Source organism: Elephantulus edwardii, unplaced genomic scaffold, assembly GCF_000299155.1.
Source record: "Elephantulus edwardii isolate Elephantulus edwardi_28Jun2011 unplaced genomic scaffold, EleEdw1.0 scaffold00008, whole genome shotgun sequence".
Classification (NCBI taxonomy): domain Eukaryota; kingdom Metazoa; phylum Chordata; class Mammalia; order Macroscelidea; family Macroscelididae; genus Elephantulus; species Elephantulus edwardii.
This window is the reverse complement of record NW_006399758.1, coordinates 22,122,174-22,134,254: the sequence shown is the minus strand read 5'-3', so window position 1 is coordinate 22,134,254 and position 12,081 is coordinate 22,122,174. Positions and strand designations below refer to the sequence as shown.

Below are 12,081 nucleotides of genomic sequence, written 5' to 3'. Positions count from 1 at the left end.
ACTTGACAGCACATAACAACAACAACATACTATTTTTCATCCAACAGTAGACAAAGGAAAGTCAAAGGAAAAGGAATTAATATTTAGATACAGAATTTTAAGCATGACAGGTTGGGGTGAAGAAGGCTGTACTAAATGTAGAAGAGTTTCCCTGACATTGGTAGAATGCTACTGTAGCTGGACTATCCCTAAATGTCATCTCCAACAAAATGCATCCCATTTTTTAATTTGAGTTCTTCATTTTATGAACTAAGATTAGCAAAACAGGAGCCCATGCTTTTCCATGCAAACAAAAAGATTTATTAGAGGAAAGAGGAAATACTTTGCAAAGAAAGACCAAGGTATCATTAAGACACATCTATACTGACAAAGGCAGAAGAAGAGACCTTTTTCTAGAGTTTGTAAGTAGGGAAACGGTATCATATTTATTCATGAGAAGGTAGAGTTGTGAGTAAACCTCTCAATAGGGTAAGATTATCATGCTTCATGAAAGGAAGAAAGGGTCATCTGGGATTGGTTCACATGGGCGGGAGTAAGACAATTAAGCACATGCACACTTGTTCTTTCACAATGGGTGCCTTTGGGATCTTGTGGGGAACATGCCCAGATTAGGATGGCAAGACTACCTGACTTAGCAATAGATGTTTCTGACTCTAAAGATGGCCAACCCTCGCGGGCCACATGTTCATCAGAGAACATTGCCTTTCTAGAAGCTTGGGCTCCCTAAAGGTTGGTATTGGACTCACTTGCATGGCACCTGATATCTCTTAGCAGAGTTAAAGATTGTTAAAATGGCATACCTAGGGGTCCTTAGGCTACTGATTGAGGTTGTGGTAGAGTCTTGTAACGCCTGTATTAGTTGAATGCTGCTTTCATGATCTGAACTCTGCCAAAGAGAGAATACTTAAAAATTCTATCATTATTTTAATAGAGGGAGTGACTAAGACTGCAAGGGAGTGGGGTGGTAATTTGTCAACAATTAAAGGATTTAAACTTCATAATGATGCCTTCCTCAAAACTGTCCTCTTTAGACTAAAAAGGCACTGTTAAAAAGGTTTTCAATTGTTTTCTTACCTGTTCCAATACTATGTTAGTAAAACTAAAATACCCAAAATAATTACTGTCAGGATTAGGATGACAGTAAAAAAATCAATGCCCTTAAGCTGTGGTGTTGGAGAAGAATACTAACTATCCCATTGTGTGACAAAAGAACAAACAAGTATGTTTTGGAGAATGTGCAACCAGGGTGCTCCTTGGAGGGAAGGGTGATGAAATTCCATCTTACATACTTGTTGTGTTGTTGTTAAGTGCTGTCAAGTTGAGTATGAGTCATAGTGACTGTATAAACAAAAGGTCATAACCCTATTCTAAACTATCGTCATTTCTCTAATGTTCATAGAGTTTCCAAAGGCCTGTTGTTTAAGAAGTGGACGCCAATCCTGCTTCCAAGATTGTCTTCATCTGGAAGCTCTACCACACCCTTTCCACCATGGAAAACCATTATGGCATTTTACACACCAGTGGTCCAGTGTTCACTATCACAGCAAACCAAAGTTATCTCAGTACAGCAAACTAACAGAAAACTGCTGTATCACTTAGAACAATGTTCTTCCTAAACACAATTAACAGCATACTTGGGTAGGTTGCTGGGAGAAGCCAGTCTTTGGAACAAGACATCATGGTTGGAAGGGTGGAGGGGCAGAAAAAGAGAAGAAAACGCCCAACAAGATGGATTAACATAGCTGCTGAAACAATGGGTACATGAAGATGGTGAGGATGGCAAAGGACAGGGCAGGGTTAAGGCCTGCTTTTCATAGGGTCACTAGGAGTTGTTGACTCAGTGGCATCTAACAACAACAAGAAGTTATTGGTCAAAACAACCCTGACTCATGTATTCCTTGTGTGTCAGAGTAGAACTGTGTTCCTGTGTTTTTCAACTGTTGATTTTGGAAGCAGATCCTTAGGCCCTTTTACCAAGTACCAGGAGGTGAACTCAAACCACAAACCTTTCGGTAAGCAGCAAGCCTATTATCATTTTGCATTGCCAAAGGCAACCACCTTCTTTACCTACTCATACTCCATAATACTTCATACTCCTATCTTGATAGTCTGTAGGAAGCTGCACTTCTAACCCAGAGGAGGCTTCTGTTGTTTTTTTGTAATTCACCACTGGCTCCACAGGTGAAAGATGAGTTATCTTCTCCCCTGTGATTTACCTCAGAAAACTAGCTGAGATCAGCTAAGAGTCAGTTCCAATTTGACAGCAGTAAGTTTTATGAGTTCTATCTAGTACTTTTTATCTTCCTAAATGAGAGGACATGGCTGATTCAAATGTCTCTCTGACATAAGAACCTAAAAGAAACTTTAAGGCACTAAGGGACATGAGACCTGGACAATGACTGAGGATGACAGAAACAGAATCAATGAGTTGTGGTGGTGGATAATAGTACTGAATATGCCATGGACTGCTAAGAGAACAAATAGGTCTGCCCTTGAGAGGGTGAAATCAGGCTGCTCTTTGGAGGCAAGGGTTTTGAAGTTCATCTCATATATTTGAGGTATGTTGCAAGAAGGACCAACCCTTGGTGAAATGTCATATTTGGAAGGGTGGAGGCACAAAAGAGGAAGACCCTAGATGAGAGGGTTTGACTCAGTGACTGGTGTAATGGGGATAGATGTGTCAGAGATGAACAAATGGACCAGGATAGAATAGGACTCAGGGCTGTTAGCTATAAGTCGGAGTCAACTCGATGGCACATAAAAACTACAAGAAGGGACATGAATAATAACAATGGGAGGCAGAAAGCATGAATTGTCAATAATTGCTGACTCAGGCTTTTTGCCTAGATGGGATCTACATGTTTATGACTAGAGGACATTGTAATTAAGATTTTTTAGAAGTCTGTGAAATTCTAATATCTAAAAACTAGCAGTGATTTTCAGGAATTCAACCTTCAGAGTAGCAAAGGGAGTTAAGTAGTTAATTCTTAAGCAATTTTTTAAAAGACATAGATATTATAATAATAAACTGTATTCCTTGGATTTGCTAGTAAAGAGCATGAGTCTGTAAAAAAAAAATTTGTAGTCAAAAGTCCAATTAATACAGAAAATCAGAAACCGAAGAGAAAAACTGAAAGTTAACCATTGTCTGAAACAAAATTAGAATAAGCTTGGTAACTCCAAACTATGTGGTTATCAAATTTTCACATACACACTTGGAAGTTATAATATTAAATACACTTTTTTTTCTTATTCCTCAATTCTTATTCTAATTCTTCAAAATTCCATACAGAAACTTATATAGACATTGCACTTACAGAGGATAAAATATTCTAGTGAACAATCTCATCCCTTTGTACTCAGTTTTGCTTATTTCCTAGAAACTCCTACTCATTGCTAAAGAAATGCTTAAGGAAGCAGATGCCCACCTTACAATGCACTGAGAACCCCAAGGGAAATTTCATTTTTAAATGAAAAACAACTTACATACATGGCAACAAAGGCAACGGTGTTAAAATTATAAAGAATTTACTCTTACCTAGATTTATCCCAAATATGCCAAATAATTAAAGTGAAGTATGGTAGCAAATGTAAGATCAATCATGGCTGAAAGCAGGGAATACCAAAGGAATGTCTGTGTTTCAATGAATTTGCAAAGGAATTTGACTGTGTGGATCACAACCAATTGGCTGACTCTGAGAAGAATGGGAATCCAGAACACTTAATTGTGCTTATGTGAAACCTATACTTGGACCAGGAGGCGGTCATAAGAACAGAGTAAGGGAATACAGCACAGTTCAATACGCCAGGGATGTGTCCTATCTCCATCCATACCTTTTCAATCTATATGTCGAACAGAATATCCTGGAGGCTGGGCTCTATGAGGAGCAAAGTGGTATCAGGATTGGAGGAAAACTCCTCAACAATCTGTGTTATGCAGATGGCACAAACCTGACTGCTGAAATTGAGAAGAACCTGAAGCACTTGCAGCAGAAGGTCAAGGAATGCAGCCTTCAATATGGATTGAAACTCAATATCAAGAAAGCAAAGATTCTCACCATGGGGCTGATTGGCAGCATCATAACAGATGGTGAAGAGATTTAGACTATAAACCATTTTTGTTTCCTTGGCTCCATAATTAACGCTCTTGTCACCAGCAGCTAGGAAATGAAAAGACGAATTTCGCTAGGAAGGTCTGCTGTCAAATACCTCTCCAAAGTGCTGAAGAGCAAAGATGTCAGTCTGGAGACTAAGGTGCACCTGATCAAGGCCATAGTCTTTGCAATTACTTGCTATGCATCTGAAAGCTGTACAATGACGAAGGATGATAGAAGGAGAATTGATGCATTTAAACTGTGGTGCTGGAGAAGAGTATTAAATATACCATGGACTACTAGGAGAACAAACAGGTTCATCTTAGAAAGGGTGAGATCAGGCTGCTCTTTGGAGGCAAGGATTCTGAAGCCTTGTCTGACATTCTTTGGACATATTGCCAAGTGGGACCAGTCCTTGGAGAGGGATGTCATGTTTGAGAAAGTGGAGGGACAAAGCAAGAGAGGAAGACCCTCAATGAGATGGATTAATTCAGTGAGTGGAGTATTGGGGGTATGTGTGTCAGAGACAACAAGATTGGCACAGGATAGAGCAGGGTTTAGGGCTGTTGTACATAGGGTGACTATGAGTCGCAAGTGGCTCAACAGCACATAACAACAACGACGACAACATGAGAAAGGGGAAAGTGGAAGTTTGTAAAATTCCATTTAAGGAAATTAGGGAAGACAACACTTTCAAACATAAATGAAACAGAAAAAATCAGACACTGTTTGAAAAGATAAACCAAATAAATTACAAATGGAAAATTCAGGCATTTTTTTATTCATATCCAGCAATATGCCAAAAGAAGCTAATGTCTTAAAGAATGAAATTTTTCTGATGTTTTTCATGCATAGAGGTATATGATTTTTGCCTTTTGGTCTACCAAGATAGAAAAGAACTGATGGGTTGGAAATTTTTAAAGAAAAGAAGTCACTTCATTTAAAAAGAAAAGAAAGAGCATTATTAAGTAGTGATGACATTGCATAGGATCATTTTTTAGTAAGAAGATATACACTATTCTTGAACGGACTCTCTTAATGACTTGGAGAAGACAAAAACTTTGAAGATTTCTTGGAAGGAAGGTAAAATAAGTGTTATGAGAACTGAGGCAGGTATACAATTAGAATAGCCATTTTACCAGGGAAAAGAAATACTATGACTAGCAAAATTAGAAAACAGAGATGCTCAGAAATTCTAAAGTTGAGCATACATGATGCAATCAATCTAACTTTGATGTGTAGAATTTGGAAAAAGACTAATTTTATAGTATACCACATATACATATAAACCCCTTTCTATAATTTCTTCAGGATGAAAATCTTTAAATCTACCCTCTAAGGGCTAGAATGTCTCAACATGCAGCCTTTTTTTGTAACTAAATCTCATTAAAGTTAGGTTCAAGTTAAACTTTTCTTATTTTCAAATTCCACAGGTAATAAATTATAGCAAGGAGTTTATGAGAAATACAGAGGTCACTTACTTATGAAGCAATTTTCTCCTCTTTATTCTACCTAACTGGTATGCCTACCTTGTAAGTGAAGGAGATCTTTGTTTGATGAGAAACAGTACAATAAGATGTTGCTTGAACCACAGCTCTGCTCTATGAGCTGGTTAACGTATTCTGCATTGTTGTTGTCATGTGCCGTCGAGTCGTTTTCGTCTCACAGCGACCCTATGCACAACAGCTCTAAACCCTGCTCTATCCTGCGCCAACCGCACTGCCTCTGACACACCCATCCCGAATACCCGAGTCACCGAATCAATCCATCTCATAGAGGGTCTTCCCCTCCTGTGCTGTCCCTCCACCCTCCCAAGCATGATGTCCCTCTCCAAGGACCTGTCCCTCCTTGCAACGTGTCCAAAGTATGTCAGACGAAGCCCCAGAATCCTTGCATCCAAGGAGTAGCTTGGTTTAATCCTCTCCAAGATGAATGTGTTTGTTTTCCTGGCAGTCCATGGTACATTCAGTACTCTTCTCCAGCACCACAGCTCAAAAGCATCCACTCTCCTTCTGTCCTCCCTAGTCATTGTCCAACTCTCTGATGCATAACAAGTGATTGCAAAGACCATGGCCTGTATCAGGTGCACCTTAGTCTCCAGAGAGACACCGTTGCTCCTGAGTACTTTAGAGAGGTCCCTAATAGCAGACTTTCCCATTGCGATACGCTTTTTGATTTCCTGACTACTGGTGGCAAGAGTGTTGACCGTGGAGCCGAGCAAACTGAAGCTGTGAACAATCTCAATCTCTTCGCCATCCATCTTGACGCTGCCGATTGGTCCAGTGGTGAGAATCTTTGTCTTCTTGACGTTGAGCCTTAGTCCATACTGAAGGCTGCAGCCCTTGACCCTTCGCAGCAAGTGCATGAGGTCCTCCTCAGTTTCAGCAAGCAGGGTTGTGTCATCTGCATAACGCAGATTGTTAATAGATCTTCCACCAATCCTGATGCTACAATTCTCCTCATAGAGCCCAGCCTCTCGGATAATCTGCTCTGCATACATGTTGAAAAGGTATGGAGACAGGATGCATCCCTGGCGTACACCCTTCCCTATTTTGAACCATGTGGTGTTACCCTGCTACTGCCTCTTGGTCCAAGTACAGGTTTCACATTAGCACAATTAAATGTTCTGGGATTCCCATTCTTCTCAGAGTCAGCCACAGTTTGTTATGATCCACACAGTCAAATGCCTTTGCATAATCAATGAAACAGAGATAGACATTCTTCCCACCTAAGTTAACCTAAAAAGAATGTGGGCTTTTAGTGTGTCCTCTCAGATGGGGCCTCTTTGATTATCTCTGCTAGGCTGATGTTTGGAATCTGTTACAAATTCAGGATCAGCTCAAACGAAATTACAGATGCCAACAGGGAGCAATGTTCATGGACCTTTACAGCACTCTCTGGTCTGCAATATTCCATAATTCTATATATAATTCTATATGTTCTTTAAAGAATATATAGCTCGGAATTTCTCAGCACCTAGTGATTTTAAAGATAACGGTAGCTGAGGAAGGCATATTTTCAATATCTTCCTAGAAATGCTAGGAGTTATAAACAATGACCATATTTTGGGGTGATCTATAAATTATATTTATGGTGAATATAATGAGGAAAAGGTTAGTTTAATTATTTCATAAATATTAGTTCTGTTTTCCTTTCTTACTTTCTTTCTTCCAGGTCATAGCATCAGTGTGACAAAAGCAGGTCAGTGGGTCAAAGAAGGCATTGTCCAAGGGAAGGCTTTTGACCTCATGGAGAGATATACAAGATGCTCTGACCACCACTTAGGGTGGTGACAACACAGTTACCATCAATCAAATCAGACTTGCATCTTTAAAGCAATGACACTTCATTTATTCTTAGCTCATGGACTGTATTGGAAATCTTACATTTTCCATACCCAGTCATAGAAAATTTGTTCTGTGATAGGTTTTTGTCACCTAAGATATTTTCCCTTTGATAATCAGTGAAAGGGGAAGGCTGAGGTAACAAAATTAAAGCAATAAGGGAGGTAAAAAAAGTAGACATTGTGTCCTTCTTAAAACATTCATATTACACTTAAAGCAAATAAGCTATATTAATTAAGCGCTAACATATAAGGCATCAAGAATATTCAGGTAAACAAAGTCTCAGACTGACAAAGTAAATTGCAGGAGTTTTTCTAGTATGGAAAGACCATTCTTCTTCCTTTAAAAGCTAAGAACGCATTCGAGGCAGGACAGCCAGGAGCTGGCAGTGACCTTGATATGTGATGTCAATGATTGTGTTCATGCCTCCTAAAGGAAAAGTTAAAGCAAGAATATCTTCTTAAGATCACATTGGGAATTTTGTTTCCTGTAAAAGGAGGACAGAATGAAAGTGTTTGAGAGAAATTTAATACGTAGAAACTGAAAAACAAAGCTTTATGTGCTTTGGAAGCTTTCTAAATATATATAATTAAAAATTATACAAAAGTCTCAAAATAAAATTTTCCTTTTATAAAGAAAATTCATTATTGTAGACAACAAAACTTATTGTGAATAAGAAATTATTTGACAAATTTAACCTGCACAAATGGCATCTCTTTTGATTAGCACAGAAACAGTATTCATCTAGGTTTGTTTGACACAGCTTTGTGACACTGCTGTGCTTTAAATATACACCCTGGATACAAGGAGGAGGAAATCTGGAATCATGGACTAATATGGATCTATTTCTAGGGATGTGAATTTATGTATTTATTATCTAGTAACAATGAATGTTAACAAAAATAAAAATCTTTTGGTAGTACTAACTTAAACATTATCAGAGAAGTCACATTTTTAGTTAATTCAAGCTTAAACATAAGTTTATTATTACCTGCTAGGTGTAATATGAGTGAATTCCTGGTGCTAAAGGGTCCTTAACTTTTGAACTTCCTGGAACTTATGGAGGGGAACCCCTAAACAAAACAAAGCTTCCTTCTGGGAAAGACATAAATAAAAATACCAACAATCTATCATTCAGTGCTTCTCTTTCATATATGACATGTTTGTGCTGGGATGTCATTCAGAAGCACTGAAGATACTAGTATATACAAGTAATATTTTTTAATATTGGGTGATATTAACTTAAAACGAGCATATTTCTAGGAATCTGCTACAGTCTTGATTATCCTCTGCCTTACCAGGTTACCTTAACACAAATAACTTTTCTGGTTATTTGCTCTATCAGTAAAATATGTATTCCAATGATTTAGTGTTTTCACTTGAAATGAAAGGAAAGCCAAATGCTGGCTGTTTTTGATTACTTGTCACTATATACAGTGTTTAACAAGCTAAACTGACTTCCCTGAGAATGACTTACAGTTTGAATTTTGTGGAAATCCAGGCAAAGAGGATGGACCATTCATTCCAGGGAGGAGGACTGGAGGAAGGCCGGGGAGTCCTGGGTAGGCTGCGGGCAGACTGATGCCATGGAGGGAGCTGCTGTCCATCATGCTTGGCTGCTGGACTGATAAGCCCAGCACATCTGAAGCTTTCTTTATACGATCAAGTTCTTGCTGCGCCATCAGCTGTCGGACCGTGGTTGGAGCCAAGTAATCTTTCTCCCGATCAAGCTGACTTCCTACTGTCTCCCTCACTTTGGAAATGTGCTGTTTGGAGAAAATATGATCTCTGATGGACAGGCGGGCAGAGTACTTCACCCCGCAGAGAGTACACTCTGGCTTGGTGCCCTCTGCTCCGCTCTGGTTGATCATGAAAGGCTTCCCTATGTTGATTTTGAATTTCTTTTCCTTTGCCCTTGCATTCTGAAACCACACCTGTACCACACGTTTGGGCAGACCAATCTCATTCCCCAGCATCTCGCATTCTTGCATGGTGGGCGTTCGGTAGTCGCTGAAGCAAGCCTTGAGGACTTTGAGTTGAAGGTTGCTCATCTGGGTTCTAAAACGCTTGTGGCCCGGTCGATCATTGCCTTTGGATTTAAAAGGATTGCTGGATCCAAAGGGATTTGGTGAACTTGGGTCAGCGATGCTTGATGTTTCGCTGCGGTCAGCATTGTCATCGGGGTCATCCGTGATATAGAAGGTTTGGTCATGGTCACCATCTTTATCATTGAAATGGAGTGAGGGGCTCGTGAGAGAAAAGAGAAATTTGTCATCACAAACTTCAGCCGTGGGCGTAGTGGCTGTTTTAGGCAAAGTGTCAAGTGTTTTGGGCTCTTTGGGAGACAAAGCATGTTTCACATCTCCTGAACTCCCCGTGGTACTCTCCATCTCTGCGTTTCCCTCGTCTCCTGTGGTGGCATCACTGATGGCGGTATTAATTGAAGATGTCTCATCAAAATCCGCTTTGTTTTGATCATACCCGGCCTCAGTGGGGGGAGCGTTTAAATTCTCAACATCCTCAGAACATTCTGCCTTAAAAGAAGACGGGCTTAAAAGATTCTTTGGCGACAGCTCTGCTGTTTTACTAACAGGCGTTGACACTGTGGAAGCCAATTCATTCTCACTTGAGAGATCAATTTTAGTTAATGGCAACGATGGATAATCGAAATAAATGTATTTCTGTGGGCTTTCTCCCCCATCTTCTGTTGATATTAACGGGCTCGGTGGCAAGCTGTAACCTGCCTGTTTGCCTTCATTCCAGTGCCGAGAGCGAATGTGGCTTTCCAAGGCTGACTTGGCCTTAAACAGGGCTCGGCAAAAGGGACACCTCTTATGAGACTGTGCAGGACCCACTGCTCGGAACTGGCCTTTCCTTTCCCGAGCTCGAGTGTTCTGAAACCAGACTTGCACAACTCTTTTTTTCAGCCCCACTTCCCGTGCAATATGATCCAGCATCTTCCTAGTAGGGTTGGAATCCAACAGGTACTTTTCGTAGAGGATTTCCAGTTGTTCAGGTGTAATTGTGGTCCTCAGGCGTTTATCCCGATGCTGGTCTTCACTGTTCCCTCCCTCCTTCTCACTGCAATTGTTCTCTTCTTTGTCATCCAGTTTCCTTTTAAGGGAAGCAGCCACTGTGGCAGGGGCAGTGGCATGGGCAGAGCTGGTCTGAGGGGGCAACTGTGTGAGAGAGCCACTCAGCAGCTGTCCGGTCATCAGGGGGTTGTTGGGGTCAAAGATCATGTAGGGCATGTCCATAGGCCTTTCCAGAAATGGAGAGTGAAGGAATTGGTTTTGGGCAGCGAGGAAGTGCATGTGCTGGTGCTCCTGCCAGAGTTCCAGAGTGGGGAAGGCAACTGTACACTGATCACATTGGTATTGGAGTAACTGTGGAGGTAGAGTGTTCTGGAGAGAAGTCATAGAAATCTGCAGTGGGCTGGAAGGGACCGGGGTTTGAGAGGCTGAAGGAGGTCTTCCAATAAGTTGGGCTTGTTTTGGTGGCTGGGGCTGGGTCTGAGCTGCGGGGGCCGGTGGTGGTGGGTCTGAGGAAGTTGATGCTAATGGCAGGGCTGGTTTGGTGCCTTGAGAAGTGGGTGAAGGGTCATTCTGCTTTGGTTTTTCTGTGGGATACTCAGGTTTTGGAGAAGTCTTCTCAGGTTCCGGTTTGGGTGAAGGAATCAGAGGGGTGCTAGTCCCAGAGCCCGAACTGGGAGCAGGGGGAGCCGCACTCTTGGCCGCCTCCGTTTGCCCGGACACTGTGCAATGTTTGTACACCACTTGATCAGTGGCATCCATGGAGTCTTCAGTTTGGCTTTCATCTTGGGCATCATCATCTTCATCCTTATAACACTGTTTTTTCTGATGCGTAATCAAGTCAAAAATCCTGGGGAAAACCACATTGCACTTTTTACACTGGTACTGCATGTTGCTGGTTCGAATGTACCGCTCGTTGGTGAGTTCTCTTTTCTCATTATCTTTCGTTTCTGCTTGGTTCTCATAACTTTTCCGTGCTTTCTGGCGAGCATTCTGGAACCACACAACAATGACACGAGTAGGTAGATTGAGAACGGTGGAAAGCTGCTCTATCTCGTCATCCTTTGGGTAAGCGTTGGTGTCAAAAAAGTCCTGCAAAACCCGAAGCTGGTAGTCTGTGAACCTTGTTCTAGAAGACCTTTTACTGAAAGAGGCATCGGATTTGTAATGTTCCAAAGAGCTGGGCTGTGGATCAATTCTGATGTCTTCCAAAACCGTGATTGGTGGGTTACTGAAGTTGTATGGGGAATCTTTATTTCTCTGTCTTTCCTTGAAGAGTGTATTTCGAAACCAGTGCTTGATAACTTTCTGAGAGAGGCCAGATTTTTCAGCCATTTCCTGGATCTGTTCTTCACTCGGAGAGTTATTGATGTCAAAATACGCCCTCAGGATTTTTAACTGGTCATCCGTAATTCTTGTTCGTGGGCGTTTGAACTGAGAATGTCTCAGGAAGTTGGGATCCAGTCCTAGCTGCTGCTGACAAAGTTGAGTGAGATCTGCTGAGAGCGTGTCCATCTGGGGCAGCTGCAGTGCCAGCTGGGGTGGAAGGGCAGGGTGCTGCACAGGCTGCATCATGATGGGCGGAAAGAGAGGAAGGTCCAGAGACACGGG

At 41.2% G+C, this 12,081-nt stretch overlaps 1 protein-coding gene across 1 annotated transcript in view; it reads right to left on the bottom strand.

Moving 5' to 3' along the window:
• Window positions 1–12,081, bottom strand: part of ZFHX4 (zinc finger homeobox 4) — a 242,312-nt gene that overhangs the window by 11,316 nt on the left and 218,915 nt on the right. Inside the window, exon 10 of the mRNA XM_006880542.1 lies at window positions 8,916–12,081. Within this exon, the coding sequence (XP_006880604.1) occupies window positions 8,916–12,081 (3,166 nt within the window). The remainder of the gene's footprint in view (window positions 1–8,915) is intronic.